This window comes from Parambassis ranga, unplaced genomic scaffold (genome assembly GCF_900634625.1).
Source record: "Parambassis ranga unplaced genomic scaffold, fParRan2.1 scaffold_113_arrow_ctg1, whole genome shotgun sequence".
Lineage (NCBI taxonomy): Eukaryota > Metazoa > Chordata > Actinopteri > Ambassidae > Parambassis > Parambassis ranga.
Window position 1 is genome coordinate 66,817 of NW_021144696.1, and position 17,961 is coordinate 84,777.

General features: G+C 46.9%; 1 protein-coding gene across 1 annotated transcript; it reads left to right on the forward strand.

The window, feature by feature from the left end:
• Positions 1-4,516: 4,516 nt before the first annotated feature.
• LOC114429359 (coiled-coil domain-containing protein 39-like) lies at positions 4,517-12,502 on the forward strand. Its single transcript, XM_028398231.1, has 20 exons — positions 4,517-4,722; positions 5,142-5,261; positions 5,339-5,485; positions 5,571-5,729; positions 5,817-5,909; positions 6,022-6,150; positions 6,240-6,431; positions 6,516-6,619; positions 6,713-6,845; positions 7,007-7,201; positions 7,299-7,466; positions 7,545-7,682; positions 7,845-8,053; positions 8,126-8,249; positions 8,332-8,491; positions 8,601-8,707; positions 9,321-9,461; positions 9,613-9,792; positions 9,882-9,970; positions 11,652-12,502. The coding sequence occupies exons 1-20, from the start codon at positions 4,615-4,617 to the stop codon at positions 11,824-11,826; spliced, it is 2,871 nt and encodes a 956-aa protein (XP_028254032.1). The 5' UTR covers positions 4,517-4,614; the 3' UTR covers positions 11,827-12,502.
• The last annotated feature ends 5,459 nt before the right edge of the window (positions 12,503-17,961 follow it).

Below are 17,961 nucleotides of genomic sequence, written 5' to 3' on the forward strand. Positions count from 1 at the left end.
AGGTAGGAGTGGTTTATAAACTGTACATAGTGCATCAGAAACTAAATAAATAACAGTAAATAAAAGCACACTGTGGTGTGTGAAGAGCAGCCCAGGACAGAGCTGGACTTCCTGATGACTCTGTCCAGCTTCTTCCTCTCCCTCTCAGTGATGCTGCTGTTCCAGCAGACCACACCGTACATGATGACCGATGCCACCACAGAGTCATAAAAAGTCTTCAGGAGTGCCCCTTTCACTCCAAAAGACCGCAGTCTCCTCAGCAGGTAGAGCCTGCTCGGGCCCTTCCTGTACAGTGTGTCTGTGTTGTGAGTCCAGTCCAGTTTGTTGTTGAGGTGAACACCCAGGTATTTGTAAGAGTCCACCTGCTCAATGTCCATTCCCTGGATGTTCACCGGTGAGGGGGGGGGCTGAGTGTCGTCTGTGAAAGTCCACCACCATCTCCTTGGTTTTCCCTGCATTGATCAGGAGGTGGTTTCGCTGACACCAGTCCACAAAGTTCTGCGTCAGTCCTCTGTACTCCGCGTCGTCGCCATCACTGATGAGACCAACAATCGCAGTGTCATCAGAGAACTTCTGCAGCACACAGCCGTCAGTGTTGTGTCTGAAGTCCGACGTGTAGAGGGTGAAAAGGAAGGGGGCCAGGACAGTCCCCTGAGGGGCACCCGTGCTACAGGTAAGCAGGTCAGACACACAGTTCTGGGCTCTCACAAACTGTGGTCGGTTTGTGAGGTAGTCCCTGATCCACTCTGACAGCAGGTGGTCCACCCCTGTCTGCTCCAGTTTGTCCTTCAGGATCGCCGGCTGGATGGTGTTGAAAGCACTGGAAAAATCAAAGAAGGTGATTCTCACAGTGCTGCCGGGCTTCTCCAGGTGAGACGGAGCTCGGTGTAGCAGGAAGGTGACAGCATCCTCCACTCCAACATTAGGCTTGTAGGCAAACTGCAGCGGATCCATGGAGAAGTCCACTGTGGAGCGGAGGTGTCTCAGGACCAGTCTCTCCAGTGTCTTCATGAGGTGGGATGTCAGAGCCACTGGTCTGTAGCTGCTGAGGTCTTTGGGGTGCAGTGTTTTAGCCACTGGTACCACACAGGAGGTCTTCCAGAGCTGTGGTACCACCCCCAGCTTGAGGCTCAGATTGAAGACGTGCTCCATAACTCCACACAGTTGGTCTGCACAGGACTTAAGGAGCCTGGAGCTAATGGCATCTGGTCCAGCTGCCTTCCTTGTCTTTGTCTTCCTGAGTTCTGTTCTCACCTGGGCTGCTGTGAAGGACAGGGGTGGGGGTGGGGGATGAGTGTCTCTGTGTGGGTGTGAAATGGTTTGATGTTGTGATGAGCTAAGAGTGTGGGGGGCTGTGGGAGAGGAACAAAGGCCATTAGTCAGAGAGTAGAGGTGCGACTGCAAGGGGGGAGGAGTGGGTGCTACATCAAACCTATTGAAGTGTAGGTTTAGGTCATTGACCCACTTCTGATCCCCCTCAGCCTGTGAGTGGGGTGTGTTGTAGCCAGAGATGGTTTTCAGGCTTCTCCACACCCCGCGGACGTTCTGCTGCTGCAGCTGCTCCTCCATCTTCTTCCTGTAGCTGGCTTTTCCCTCTCTGATCTTCCTCCTCAGCTCCCTCTGTGCAGCCCTCAGCTCATCCTTATTCCCTGACCTGAAAGCTCTCTTCTTCTCCTTCAGGAGAGCTTTGATTTCAGGGTTAATCCACGGCTTGTTGTTGGAGAAACACCGTACCTTCTTGGAAGGAAGAGTGTTCTCAACGCAGAAGTTAATATAGTCCGTTAAGCAGTCTGTTATTGTGTTGATGTCCTCCCCATGTGGGTCATAAAGCTCTGTCCACACAGTGGTGTTGAAGCAGTCCATGAGAGCAGCCTCACTCTCCTCGGTCCATCTCTTCATTCTGCGTGAGACCGCCGGTTGCCTGTGCACAACAGGAGTGTACACAGTCTGCAGATGGACTATGTTATGGTCAGCTCTTCCCAGGGGAGGGAGGGGGGGATGCAGAATATGCCTCCTTGGTGTTGGCATAAAGCAAGTCCAGTGTTCTATTGTCTCTAGTGGGGCAGGTGACATACTGAGTGAATGTGGGCAGAACAGATGAGGGAGACGCGTGGTTAAAGTCTCCAGAGATGAGGAAGAGGGCCTGTGGGTGCTGTGTCTGCAGCCTGCTGGTGACTGAGAGCAGGGTGTCACAAGCTGTGTCTGCGTTAGCAGAGGGAGGGACGTACACCACCGTTACAATCACATGTGAGAACTCCCGTGGTAGATAGAAAGGCCTCATGCTAACTGCTAACAGTTCGATGTCCCTGTTGCACAGTTGTTCTTTAATAGTGCAGTGTCCCGGTTTGCACCACCTCACGTTCACATACACAGCCAGCCCCCCTCCTTTTCCCTTACCGCTGTCCGCCATTCTGTCCGCCTGCAGCAGATGAAAGTTTTCAAGCAGAAGAGTAGAATCCGGGATGTTCTGTGTGAGCCAGGTCTTGGAGAACAGAAGGACGCTGCTCTCCATGTACTCACGCTGATGGCGAGTTAGTGCCGCTAGCTCATCCATCTTATTGGGAAGAGATCTCACATTTCCCATAGTGACGGTGGGGAGAGCCGGTCTGAAGCATCTCTTCTTATCTCGACGTTTCTTCCCGGCACTGCAACCACGGTGGGACTTCCGAACCAGTTCCGGGGGTATTTGGTGTCTGTCCCTGGGGAACACTACAGCGCTACTCAGCGCAATCAGCTGTTCCCTACTGTAAACAACGCGAGCCGCTTCATGCATTGTTGCTCTGGAAGTTGTTGAAGAAGCAGAAAAACAGCGAGAATAAAAGTGGAGAATAGCAAAAAGTAGGAAAAAAAGAGACAGTAAGCAGGAGCCGTTGCAAGCAGCAGCCGGTCTCCACCAGCGCCGGAAGTAAGCAGAGAGAGAGTTGCGTCAAGCTTTGATGTCACCGCTACAGTGATCACGTGGTTCATGTAAGCCTCAATAGTTCCAAACAAACTGCGTGCTGCCGTTTACCTCTATGGGAAAGAGATATATCAAAATAAACCCTACAAAAGTATATCCAGCCATTATTTGTGTCAGTTATGCTTTTTGTGTTACTCTACTGCTCTGAAACTACCCCAATGCGGAAACTACCAACAGTGCGGGTGCAAAATGTATAAGAAAATATAAGTAACTGTTTAATGATAAAAACAGGGCATATACTCTGGTATATTAGTGTTTTGACATCGTTTTTCTTCCCGTTAAAGTAAAAAATAAAATTGTATTAAAGGTTATAAATCTTTGTGATTGAGTTTGAATAATTTCGCATTTAAATCGTTAAAGAACTCAAGCTACAGTTGTTGAAACCCGACGATGAAGGAGAAGAAGTTGTTTGTTAGTTGTTGTTTTGTCTGTGGAGGTGGAAATGTGGCTAAAGGTTTGCAGGAACTTAACCCCGGTGTGACGGAGATCAAACTGGCAGCTACATTTGTAGGAGGTGGCGCCCCAGGCAACCGCGTATGTCGCCCAGAGCCCAGCTCAATGGCACCTTAAGGTGCCATAGTTGTAGCCATAGTCGTCATTTAGCTGACGGTGACGTCAATCTGCTGTCTTGATGTGACAGTTAACGTTAGCATGTAGCATATAGCCTAGCAAATAGTTGGCAAGTAGCTGCCAAATGAATGACAGCTTGATGAGGCGACACGTGTAGGGTGAAAGAATTTATTTTTAAAGTATTCATGTTTATATGTGTTTATCACTTAATAATGTGAATTTCATAAGTGTTTATGTGTTAGGAAATTTGATAGAAAATCAAAGTAATTCGAGGATACTGAATGTATATATACTCTATTCGCTGTATGACCCAGGGTCTGCAGGGGGATAGTAGATGTCCCTGTTGGCCGGCAGGCGGGAACGCCCATGGGTATATTTATGTGTGAATTCCATGTCCAGTGGTTGTTGATGAGTTGTTCTTTGTTGTTCATGGTTGTTCTTGCCTTGTTCTTTGTATCTCAACAACCCAGAGCTCTGCGACTCAGAATTTGCCTCATTGTTTAATAAATTATAATTTTGAGACCAGAATTTATCCGCTCCTTCCTTACAAACTAATTCAGGGGGTGAGCAGAAGGAAACAGGGGATTTTCACCCCGACACACGTGACGTCCGTTGCCGTGGAAACCATATATGGTTTATACCGGTAGTCTTCTTCCAAACTTTGCAGATATAAATACTATTGTATTATAATATTATCTAAATACTATACATCATAATATTAATATGTTTACCGTCATGATTACTACCAATATGAAGTGCAATTTAAATATTAATACACAACTACTTAGAAAACAATATGAACAAACGTGCACCAGGCAAAAGATTGACACGGATAAATATGTAGAAGATTTTGGAGATGAAGTATACATTAAATGTATTTTACAAGCTGACCGGAAGCATTACTTCTGGTCTCGCGCTGCCTCCTTGTGGCGACATGCGGAACGTGTGGTTGCTAGGGGCAACTGACAACAGACCTGAACCATAGCAACCGACACACAGACGCTGTATAAAGCCGGAGTCAAGACATATTGCTGAGAATTACTGCGTTGTTGCTTTCCATAGCATTTGTCAGGCACGGTGTTAAAATGGAAATTATGTCTGGAGTTCTCGACCCAGTTTTGGCTGAAGTGGGGTGGGATAGCCGTTATGCTGTCCCCGAGCTCAACGCTGAAAACAAAGCCTTACTGGAGGAGGTGAGGAAACTTATTATTAACATGTTTAATGGCACATGTTTAGCTTCCTTTTCTCTGTTTGTTTTTGGGTGTCATCGTGTGGGTCGTTTAAAATTACTCACTGAAGAATAATGTTGTAATGAGGTTTGTTTTGACTGAGCGCAGGTTGTGCACACGGTCCTCCTGCAGTGACACCAGGGTCACTGTTCAATTCATTATTTTAAATATTTGAGAGCACCTGTAAATTCCGGGCACAGCTGAAATTTCCAAATAAAATGTGACATTTGAATCTTTTTTTCTTGTTAAGTGACAGATATGTATGTATGGACAAAACGTCCTCCCTTTACACTTTAGATTGCGTTTTCTTAATGTTATTGCACATCAGTTTTCGGTATCTGAATTTTGATTCACTGTGTGCTGTGTCATGATGATGTCAACAGATTTGTAGAAAAGAGAGAGAGCGGACACAACTGGAAGACAAACTGGAGAAAAACAAGGAACAAAAGAAGAACATGGCCAATTACCTAAAGAATATTAAAGAAGAGCTGGAAAACACTGAGGTCAGTATTGTATCTATGAGTTGTGATATGTTTGTTTTGTGGTGGGTTATGCAGTGTGTGTTATTTGTATTGTCTAGGCTTTGTGTGAGGCAAAGGAGAGAGAGATAGAGTTAGAGAAACACCTGACAGCCCTCGCGGAGAGAGAAACCAGCCGCCTGACTCAGGACACAGCTAAGATGGAGAATGAGCTCAGCTCCTTAGGAGAGAGGAAAAACACGCTGGAGGTCAGAGCCTTTCATGAATAAAAAAATAGAAAAGAGAAGTAGCTATGGATTGTGATGCCACAATAACATGTATCTGTATCCCCAGAACAACATTTTCAAGGCCAAACAGAAGCTGGAGGAGTTCAGGCAGCAGATGAACTGGGACCAGCAGACAATGGATTGCTTTTTGGAGGAGTCAGCAGGCAAATATGAGGACACGATGGCCATCAACAAATACGCTCAGCAAGATGAGCAGAGGATCAAGGTAAAGAGATGAAAACATCTCTCTTCTGCAGCACTTACAGCTTTGAGTTATCATCAACTAACAGCTGTCTAACCTCCCCTGGTGCAGTCGCTCATTCTGGTGATAGAGAAGAAGTCTGTGGAGGCCAATGAAAAGCTCAAAGCACTCGATAAAGAGAAGACTGAGACAAAATTAGCCCAGGTAATGTGTAAAAACACAGCACATCCATGGTGTTATTACTAACAGTATGTGTAAACAAATGTTAGTATGGCAGTTGTGGTTTCCCATTAAAATCCCTCTGCTGTCGTACCAGCTTGCATTGGATAAGGTGACAGAGAATCTGCAGCAGGCTCACCTGGAGACACAGCAGCTTACCCACCTGTGGGAAAACACTATCAAGTACATGAAGCAACAGGATGCTGAGATGCAGCAGTGTGCACTGGTAAAGCATGGGACATTAAACATCTACTGGTCATTCATTCTAGAGTGAATTCACACAGGAGAGTCTTTTCTTTGTAATTATTATTACAGCAACTTGCCCAAGCCAACCAGAAGCTGAGGGAAAAGAAGGCCGCCATTGCAGAGAAGAAGCACCTGATGGAGATCCAGAGGGACAACAGGAAAGAAACCGAGAGGAAGTCAGCGGTGGCCAACAAACAGGCAGTAAAACTGCGGCAGGAGCTGAAGGGGCAGGAGAGTGACAGTGGCAGGCTGCAGGATGAGGTGCTGAATGTGGACTAATAATAAACTGCCTTCATATTGATATTATTATAAGTGCGAGTGAACTGACTCTTGTGTGTCCCGCAGCTGAAAAGCTGCAAAGGCAACCTAGAGAGAAAAACCTCTGATGTGAAGATGCTGACGTCCCACATATCCACGATGAAGAAGGACATCCAGGACTACAATGACAAGTCAGTGTATCACAGCAGGGCTCTGTGTGTGTATTGACTGGAGCTGTGGTAATGTACTACACAATGTCTGTTTTATGTTTCTGTGTATTTTAGACTGAAGGAAGCCAAGATCCACAATGCTGCGCTGGAGGAGAAACTGAAGGTTGTGACTCAGACTGCCCTCAGTGAGGAGGAGAGAGCAGCACAGATGGAGCAGTTCCTCAGAGATGAGGAGCAGGCCAGTAAGGTGAGCATTGATGGCCTGTCGGACCCTTTCAGTTCTTTATCACTGGGTATTTTTGCAGCCCCTCTCTTTGGTCATCTGTTTTTTATGGTTTGCTACATTTGGTCACACGGTGGCAGAAACTTATTTCCTCTCTGTAACTCCATGCCTGTGTTTCACTCCAGGAGTTGGACATCCAGCTGCGTGACTACAACTCAGAGCTGTCTCACCATAAAGAGCACCTGCAGGCTATCAGGATGAAAAAGAAGGATTCTGCTGCGCAAGTTTCAAGGAGTAAATCCACCATTGTGCGCCTGCATAACCAGCTCAAAAAACAGGAGGAGGAAATTACAAGGCAGCAGACCATCTTGAGACAAGTGGCACGTTTAGCAAAACACTACCCAGCCTCCCTATGTCTTATGCTCCACTCTGCAACACAAATGCTGACAGTATTTGTTTGTCCCCTTCATTGTGCAGGACAGTCGGAACAATGCACTGAATAAAAAACTGGAACGCCTGCGAGGAGATGACATTCCATCAGATGAAAAACAAATGCTGGATGTGAAGATTGCTGAGCTGACCAAACACCTAGAGGAGAAAAAAACCACAGCTAAGATGCTCACTGACATGCTCAAAGAGTCTGAGGTCAGTCTGATAATATACTTGGCTTTTTTTTTCTATAAACCTCTGACATATACTGAGATAAATCTTGGTGTCTGGCAGACTCATATTCGCTGCCAGAAGAAGGAGATGGAGAAGTCAGCAGCTCAGAAGAAAGATTTGACCGACAAAGTGGAGGAGCTCAACTTGTTCTGTAGTACCAGTGAGAAGGACCTGAAGAAAGTCCGACAGAGGAAACAGGTACCTGTGATCACCATCATGTGTCACTGTGGAAGGTCAATACATCCTATAGCAACTTAAATGAATGCAAACAAACTGAAGTAGTTTTTCCTCAAAGCTGAGAATCGACCTGACAGAAAGGCTGTATGCACTGTGATTTTAAACTCATGGGTTCCCTATCAGGACAGCATGGTGGAGCACAAGTTTATGAAGCTAGAGGTGGAGCGTATGAGGGATCTGCTGTACAACAAGGCAGATGGCGTGCTGTCTTTGGAGAAGAGGAAGCTGAACCTGCAGAAAGCTATGAAAGAGAGGGAGGATGAGATCAAAGTGTACAAAGAAATGCTCAGCCAGCAGCTGAAGCTCGGTGAACAGGAGAGGCAGAGACTCAGGTAAAAAAAAAAACAAATCACTCAGTTCTCAAAGGTTTGTCACATCACTTAATGTCAATCATTGTATCTCAGTGCTGAACTCAATGAGAAACTGTCCAAGATTGAAACTTTGAAGAAACGTTTTGAGGTTGTGACCCTGACCAAGGCAGGTCCTGAGGCGGAGGGGGAGCACTCACAGGCTTACTACATCACTAAGGTCGGAGCTCTTCACACATAGTCTACTGAAGCACACACCATGGTTCCAGACCTTTGCATCACCTGTGTGTGCTTTTCACCAGGTTGCACAAGAGAAAGGGGAACTTAAGCAGAAGGGTGATGAGCTGGATGCTAAAATCCACAAGCTGGAGCTGGAAAACAGCGCTCTGGAGAACACCAACCAGCTGTTCAGCAACTCTAACTCTGTATACCGCAAATCTTTCAACAAAGCTGAAGAATCCAGTATGTAAACCAGCGACAGCCCTCTTCAACTGTATACTTGTTGATTGATTGATTGTTAAATGATGGCGGCAGCTGTCATTGGCCACAATGTAATTTGTTTTCGTTTTAGGTCCGGACTATCAGGAGAAGTTGAAGCTGGAGGAGCAGCTGAGAGCTGCTGAAGTGAAGCTGAAGGATAACAAACGACAGATCCAGGAGCTCCAACAGGACATGCAGGTTATTGTTATTTATAGCCAGTGTAGAGCAGATCACTGAGAACGAAGCAATTAGTCTTCGACGGCTCAGGTTACATTCAGACTGATTCTGGATTAACTGGATCTTAACCATGCAAATACTTTGTTAGCTCATATATCATTAGCATAATGGTCAACATTCAGCAGGCAGTAATAGTTAAATTACAATTTTGTTACAGACAGGTAAAAGAACTTTAGTCATGTAAATAGTAATTCATTCAAAATCATCAGATAAGATATTATGTTTGTAACCAGGAAGTCAGTTATTATCACTGCAACACAGTGATGGATATGCTTTGGGCCAAGTTAGAGAATCAATCATTTACACACTTAGTCCAGCACCCATGGAGCACACAGATCCCTTCTTTGTAGAAGTCGCCCACAGACCATGTGGCCTAAAGGTGCATCTCTTTTGTGCAGCCATCACTGCACAATACTACAGACTACAGGAAATACAGAGGGTGTATTATGTAGCGCCCCTGTGAAAGCCAAAAATAAACTTGTTTAAACTATCTGCCTGACATTGATCTTGTATGAATCTCTGTGTATGTGCATGTTCAGCTTTAGTGTATTCATGGGTGTGTGTCTGTTTCCAGGAAAGGAACAAGACTCTGCAGAACCTGCAACAAGAGGAGCAAGAGGAGGGAGAAAAGATGAGAATAAATCAGACACTCCTGGAGAAACTGAACAAAGACATCACTGTTCAGAAGGAGAAAATCGACAGAGCCACAAAACAGGTTTAAAATCAACCGCTTATTCTAAAGTCATTTCATGACGCGGCAGTAAACACAGGGGGTGTTGTGTGTGTGTGTGTGTGTGTGTGTGTATACAGAACCCTGGCTATTGCCTCAGTCATGTTTAATTCTGTAATGTCCTGCTGTTTTCCAGTGCTCCAAGCTGACCAAACAGATCCGCTCAGCCAAAAAAACCAAGAGTGAGACTTTGGAAGAGAAGGACATTAAAGTGACAGAGATGAAGGAATTTAACAAGGTTATTGACAAGATGCTGAATGAGGCCATGGAGAAAAACCCAGACGTCAGACCGGCGCTGGAGAAATACTTCCTGCAGGTGCAGAACGGCTCAAACAGCTCAAACAGCAGGACTAATGCAGCCACAGCAGCTTACCCTTTAATGCTCCTCTCTATTACCCCTCACAGGACAATCTGTCTCTTCCACCTCCTCCTTCAACTCCTTCCACCCAGCGGAGCTTCAGGACAAACTCTGCCCGCAGCTCGACCACTTCCAGGTCAGACTTACCCTGAAATGGGTCACACTAGAATACTACACTGATAACAGTTCACCTTTAACAGTCAGTCAGCTCCACAGCTGCAAGGTGTTGGTGATAAAAATGCACAAGATGAATACGACTATAAACAGAGTATAACGAGTGAGGTGGATATTTTAGTACACCACTCTTCCTCTGTATATTTATTGTGCTCTGCCTGTATTGTAGACCTCCTGCATCCTCAGCCAGCAGCCGTGGAGCCTCTGCTCCACAGCCCCCCACAGTGAAGATGGTGGGACTGGACTTGAACCTGAAGAACGTCCGACAGAGGAAACAGGTACCTGTGATCACCATCATGTGTCACTGTGGAAGGTCAATACATCCTATAGCAACTTAAATGAATGCAAACAAACTAAGGTAGTTTTTCCTCAAAGCTGAGAATCGACCTGACAGAAAGGCTGTATGCACTGTGATTTTAAACTCATGGGTTACCTATCAGGACAGCATGGTGGAGCACAAGTTTATGAAGCTAGAGGTGGAGCGTATGAGGGATCTGCTGTACAACAAGGCAGACGGCGTGCTGTCCTGCATGACCTGCAGCTCAAACAGCAGGACTAATGCAGCCACAGCAGCTTACCCTTTAATGCTCCTCTCTATTACCCCTCACAGGACAATCTGTCTCTTCCACCTCTTCCTTCAACTCCTTCCTCCCAGCGGAGCTACAGGACAAACTCTGCCCGCAGCTCAACCACTTCCAGGTCAGACTTACCCTGAAATGGGTCACACTAGAATACTACACTGATAACAGTTCACCTTTAACAGTCAGTCAGCTCCACAGCTGCAAGGTGTTGGTGATAAAAATGCACAAGATGAATACGACTATAAACAGAGTATAACGAGTGAGGTGGATATTTTAGTACACCACTCTTCCTCTGTATATTTATTGTGCTCTGCCTGTATTGTAGACCTCCTGCATCCTCAGCCAGCAGCCGTGGAGCCTCTGCTCCACAGCCCCCCACAGTGAAGATGGTGGGACTGGACTTGAACCTGAAGAACGTCCGACAGAGGAAACAGGTACCTGTGATCACCATCATGTGTCACTGTGGAAGGTCAATACATCCTATAGCAACTTAAATGAATGCAAACAAACTGAAGTAGTTTTTCCTCAAAGCTAAGAATCGACCTGACAGAAAGGCTGTATGCACTGTGATTTTAAACACATGGGTTACCTATCAGGACAGCATGGTGGAGCACAAGTTTATGAAGCTAGAGGTGGAGCGTATGAGGGATCTGCTGTACAACAAGGCAGACGGCGTGCTGTCCTGCATGACCTGCAGCTCAAACAGCAGGACTAATGCAGCCACAGCAGCTTACCCTTTAATGCTCCTCTCTATTACCCCTCACAGGACAATCTGTCTCTTCCACCTCTTCCTTCAACTCCTTCCTCCCAGCGGAGCTACAGGACAAACTCTGCCCGCAGCTCGACCACTTCCAGGTCAGACTTACCCTGAAATGGGTCACACTAGAATACTACACTGATAACAGTTCACCTTTAACAGTCAGTCAGCTCCACAGCAGCAAGGTGTTGGTGATAAAAATGCACAAGATGAATACGACTATAAACAGAGTATAACGAGTGAGGTGGATATTTTAGTACACCACTCTTCCTCTGTGTATTTATTGTGCTCTGCCTGTATTGTAGACCTCCTGCATCCTCAGCCAGCAGCCGTGGAGCCTCTGCTCCACAGCCCCCCACAGTGAAGATGGTGGGACTGGACTTGAATCTGCCTGTGACCTCCTCTCCTCTCACCACCTCCAGACGTTCCAGCTCAGGGAGCAGCACAAAGAGCGGCAGCAGCACAAAGAGGAACCTGTAGCATGCTGTGTTCATCTTTACTAGCTGATCTTTGTAAACAGAGAGGAGATGGGAGGCTGTAAACATGTTCTTTTGTGCTGTGAAGTCGGCCATTTTAACATGGGAGCGGAGCGGCATGTTCACACTGAAGGATGAAGCACACACTCTCCAGGCTTCAAGAGAAGACGGCAAAGGAAGAAGCTGAGGACAGGACGGGAGAGAGAATATAGTATATAATCTGTATAGTATAAAAAAATATTTGTGTTATTTCAGCCAAGAGATATTTGTGTTTATTGCTGTGAAAGAAAGCAAGTCTGAAGGATGAACAGTTTAATATGACGTCACTAATGCCTCCACCCCCAGCTCGGACTGACTTCCTGCATCTGGCTAAAAATACAGCAGACAACATGTTTCGTAAGGCTCCTAAGAACCGCCACAATCTCTCTCAAAACATGACCATCAGTGCTTTGAAGCAGAAACGGGTTAGAAAAAAAAGTAATCAGGACAAATAACTCTGCTTTCTTGGCTGATCTGAACACTATCTGGTTACAAATGACTCCGCCATCCAGCTCGACCGCCTAACATGTTTCAGAGCGGACAGAGCCCTGGTTGAAGGAGGTAAGACCCGCGGCGGCGGGCTCTGTGTTTACATCAATGACAAACACTGCTCGCCACTTGCGGAGCTTATGATTATAAAGTGCCGGCCGTTTTACCTGCCACGGGAGTTTACAGCTATACTGCTTGTAGCTGCGTACATCCCGCCGAGCTCCAGCAACAACAACAGGAGCGACGCACTGAATGAGCTCTACCTGCAGGTCAGTGAGCAGCAGACAGCCCACCCTGATGCTTTTCTCATCCTGGCGGGTGATTTCAACCATGCAGACCCCAAGACTGTGTTTCCAAAAATTCACAAACACATAGACTTTCCAACCCGTGGTAACAACACACTGGACAATGTTTACACCACCCAGAGAGGCGCTTACAAAGCCCTCCCCCTCCCCCACCTCGGAGCCTCTGATCACATTACTGTTATGTTAATGCCAGCATACAGACCACTGGTAAAGTTGCCAAACCAGTCAGAAAAGAAGTGAGAGTGTGGCCGGAGGGAGCCACAGGAGCTTTACAGGACTGTTTCAGCACAACAGACTGGGATGTGTTTAAGCAGGCTGCAACCCACAAAAACTGCACTGACCTCCAGGAGTACTCAGAGACTGTCACTGCATACATCACCAAATGTATTGATGATGTAACTGAAACCAGGACAGTCAGCATTCGAGCCAGTCAGAAACCATGGCTGACAGGGGAGGTCTACAGGCTGCTGAGGGCCAGGAACGCTGCCTTCAGAAGAGGCAACGAGACCAGCCTAAGGTTAGCCAGAGCTGACCTGTCCCGTGGCATCAGGAAGGCGAAGAGGCAGTACTCCAGGAGGGTTGCCCACCACTTCAGCGACAGCAGAGACACCCGGAGCCTGTGGCGGGGGATACAGACCATCACGGACTACAAGCCCTCTCCACGGACCTGTGACAGCAACAGCTCTCTGCTGAACCAGCTGAATGACTTCTTTGGACGCTTTGAAGCACTCAACAGCACCCCTGCACAAAAGATCACACCCTCTCCCACTGACCAGGTATTTTCCCTGTCCCGAGCCAGCGTGAGGACATCTCTCAGCCAGATCAACGCACGCAAAGCTCCTGGTCCTGACAACATACCTGGCCGTGTGCTCAGAGACTGTGCTGAGGAGCTCGCTGAGGTGTTTACAGACATCTTCAACATCTCGCTGAGCCAGGCTGTTGTCCCCACCTGCTTCAAAGCCACCACGATCATCCCTGTGCCAAAGAAGTCCACCCCCGCCTGCTTCAATGACTACCGTCCCAGTAGCACTCACACCCATCATCATGAAGTGCTTTGAACGGTTAGTCATGAAACACATCAAGACGGCCCTCCCTCCCTCCCTGGACCCATTCCAGTTTTGCATATCGGCCCAACCGGTCAACCGATGATGCTGTTCCACAGCACTCCACACAGCCCTCACCCACCTGGAAAATAAAGACTCATATGTTCTGAATGCTGTTCATAGACTTCAGCCTCCAGCATTCAACACCATCATACCACAGCAGCTCATCAACAAACTGACCAGCTGGGGCTGAACTCCTTGCTGTGGCAACTGGCTGCTGGACTTCCTCACCGGGAAGACCTCAGACAGTGCGGGTCGGCAGAAACATCCAGCACCATCACAATGAACACGGGGCTCCCCAAGGATGTGCGCGAGCCCCCTCCTCTTCACTCTGCCTGACCCATGTACTGCACGCCAACACACAACAACCACATCTTTGTGAAGTTTGCGGACGCACAACTGTGGTGGGTCTCATCTCCGGTGGAAGATGAAACAAACTACAGGAATGAGGTGCACCTTCTGGCCGAGTGGTGCAGAGACCACAACCTCTCCCTGAATGTGGAGAAGACAAGGAGATGGTTGTGGACTACAGGAGAGCACACAGTCAGCACACCCCTCTGACATCGACGGTGCTGCTGTGGAGCAGGTGAGCAGCACCAAGTTCCTGGGTGTGCACATCACTGAGGACCTCTCCTGGGACTAACCAACACTGCATCCTGACCAAGAAGGCACAGCAGCGCCTCTACTTCCTCCGCAAGCTCAAAAGAGCCAGAGCCCCTCCCTCCATCCTGTGCACCTTCTACAGAGGGGCTGTTCAGAGCATCCTGTCCAGCTGCATCACTGTGTGGTACGGAGCCTTCACCGCCACCTGCAGGAAGACGCTTCATCGCATAGTGAGAGCAGCTGAGAGGATCACCGGCGTCCCTCTCCCCTCCCTCCAAGACCTCTACGACAGCCGTCTCACCCGAAAGGCCCTCCGTATCACAGGAGACCCCACCCACCCTTCACACCGCTTCTTCAGTCTGCTGCCATCAGGAAAGAGACTGCGCAGCCTCCGGGCCAGGACCAGCAGACTGAGGGACAGCTTCATCCACCAGGCTGTCAGGAAGCTGAACTCTCTCCCTGCTGTGCCCCACTTTCTCCCCCTTCCCTGACCCCCCTTCCCTGACCCCCCCCACCAACATAGGAACTCTTTGTACCAGCCACTTTAACAAAAAGGAACTCTTTGCACCAGCCACTTTACCCTGTGTATTCGCTTGCACCTTAGTCATGTCATCCAGTCTCATATAAGCTGCTATAACTTAAACCAATCATGGACTGTACATTATGCCAACTGTCTTGCACCATTACATCTTTTGCACTCTCATACCAGTCTCAATAAGCTGTTATAAGTTAAACCATTCCTGTTTACATTATGCCAACTGCACTGTCAAGCTGAAGTCCTCACAGAAGGATAAAGTTCGTCAGTTTATGATTTTCACACAATCCAATGAGAAGATTGCGGTGACTTGCCTGTCGCAGAATGACTGGAAACTAGATGTTGCCACAGATAAGTTTTTCCAAAACCCAGAGCTCTACGTTTCAAATTTAAAGGGAGCTTTAGACAAGAAGAGGCTTGAACAGCTCTACAACAGATACAGAGGAAATATATGGTCAAACTTGGTCAAAATATATGTTTGTTTGCACATATGGTAAAAGTGTATGGTTGCTCATAGATCGAGACCTCTGACTGAGGTCATAAAGCATTCTGATGTTTAATGGTTTCGAACTGCAAATGGTTAATGGTTTCGAACTGCAAACCCCTTAGTTGACCCAAAGATGAAAACACAAGCTTGCCAAAGAGATAAGATATACTCAAGGCCGTAACAGGAGGACCTGTGAGAATACACACACACACTCACATCTTTGATGTGACTGGAGAGCTTCAATGTCTTTTAGTTCGTATACGCCCTCCACCTTGTGATTATTGAATATGCATGTTTCACTGAAAAACATTACCTTTTATGCCTTTCTATGCAAATGTAACCACACCTTGTTGTAAGATTAATAAAACGAGCCTAACGCATGGGACAGACAGAATGCAAATGGTCAGCTGCAGGAGCAGATCGAGGGGTCTGTATTGAGCTGTGCATTCTCCCTTTATAAAGGCGAAACTGAAACTGATCAGTACTGGTTTTCATTCAATGTTCTGTGCATCGGGGACGGAGTCTGGGAATCCGGGGTGACCAGATTAGGTCACAACAATTTGGGGGCTCGTCCGGGATCAAAGGGCAAAAATCATCCTCAGATCCGTCAATTGAACACAGGGGCCGATTACGAACAGACAGAGGACACGTGGCGCCAACAATAAGGTAAGCAGACCTTTTATATCTGCATTGACTACTCTAAAATGTAACGTGTCCCGAGTCTTAGTAGTAATCTGTCTGTAAAAGTAAAAAAGAACATTGACTGAATGAATTTAACTGTAAGTGAATGAATATGACTACAGTGAAATAACCGTAAGTGAATGAATTATGACTACGGTGAATGAGTAATGACTACAGCTGTTTAAGAGATAAGTAAATGATGCCTGCAGAGGAATAAGAGATTTTAAGAGAAAAAGGGGTAGCAGAAAATCCTGAGTGTGGCAACTCCACCGGTGCTCTGACGAGAGGCCGGAAAAGCTGGGTTTGAGGCCCGGGGCTTGAGGAACCCTAAATCACTACAAAAAAAGAGAGAAAAAGGAACAAGACCAGGCAAAAACACATGGTATGACTGTTGGACTGACTGGAAACTGAAACAATGACCGCACTAGTTAGGCGGGAGTTGAAGTAAGTCTACAGGCTTCCAAATTACAGATATATAAGATTCTGGTGTCACGGACAGAGGCTAGTCTCGAATCCATTGGACTGAGTACCAGGGACACAGCGTGCCATATTTCTCAGTCGGCCAGAATCTAGAAAAGAAAGGAACTCTGAGACTCATAACTGTGAGTCGTCTGAGATAAAGACGACAAGACCAGAGAGTAGAGAATAAATAATGAAATAACTGTGAGCCGTTCTTACACTGGACGGCAAGACCAGAGAATAAGTCCTGTGAGTTCATGAAGCACCCCTAAAGAGAAACAAAGAGAAGTGAAGATACAGTACTGACACACACACAGAGCTCGCAGTATAAATGGGTAAAGCATGAGTGTGGAATGTGTATGAATGCCAGAGACGAGGTGAACTGAAGCAGCAGCACTGCTGGAAACCTTAATTGGTGTAAACGTAAGGCAGTGGCCTGTTGAAGTAGGTTCACTCACGAACTGGATTAGTGTTTTTGTTGTGCACATACTTTTGTATATATTTCTGATGTGAACATAGTTTTGTGAACTTTTCTGACAACATAGTTTTGTTAATTCTTCTGAGCACAGTTTTGCAAATAACACAAACGTATTAAGCTTTAGTTTTTAATTTTCACGTAATCACATGACTGAGACTTTGATGACTGACGACATGGACGGAGATTTTAACAGAGACACTGTTGATGATGGGTGGGGTCCGAACAGCCCACTAAAAACAATAGAAGCTCAACTGATTATTTTAGAGAAAGCGCTGCATCAGGCTTTTGACTCTAAAACCGCATCAGAAGAGATGACTCAGATGAGGGAGGCAGTCATTAATTTGTTGGGAGAAATAGGCCGTGGCATGAAAGATAGAGGTTGTTTACAGAAGGAGTTTTGGAGAAAGGAGGGTGAAGCGAAGGCAGAGAGGGAGAAGGCCAGGAAGAGTGCAGAGCAGTGTGGCTGGTCTAAGAAAGGGAGATTTAAGAGGGAGCAGGAAAAAGCAGAGGAAAAGAGAGCTCAGTGGGCGCGATGGGCTTTGATAGGTCAGGGTGTAACTCACCTCATGACTGAGAAGCCCAAAACACAGGATGACAAAGCAGAAAAACATAAGGATCCCCCACCGTATACACCACCCCCTCCTACTGCACCACCATCCTCTCATTCATCTGCTGGATTATATCCAGTTTTACAAATAACTCAAGGCACACTGGCCATAACAGACATGCCTGATTCCCCTGAGGCGTGGTCTGATGACAGCTCTCACACGTCCCAAGTGAGTAGTGTGTCTGCTTTACCCTCGGGAGTTAGCACCCGTGAAGGGCCTCCAGAGGCCCCTGACCTTTCACCTTTCCAGCTGCGAAAGGACAGAGAACCGAGCTGCGACAGAGCACTATGTGTTGCAGCTGAAGCCCCGCTGTCACACAGAATACAGACACCAGACATTGTGAACACAAAGC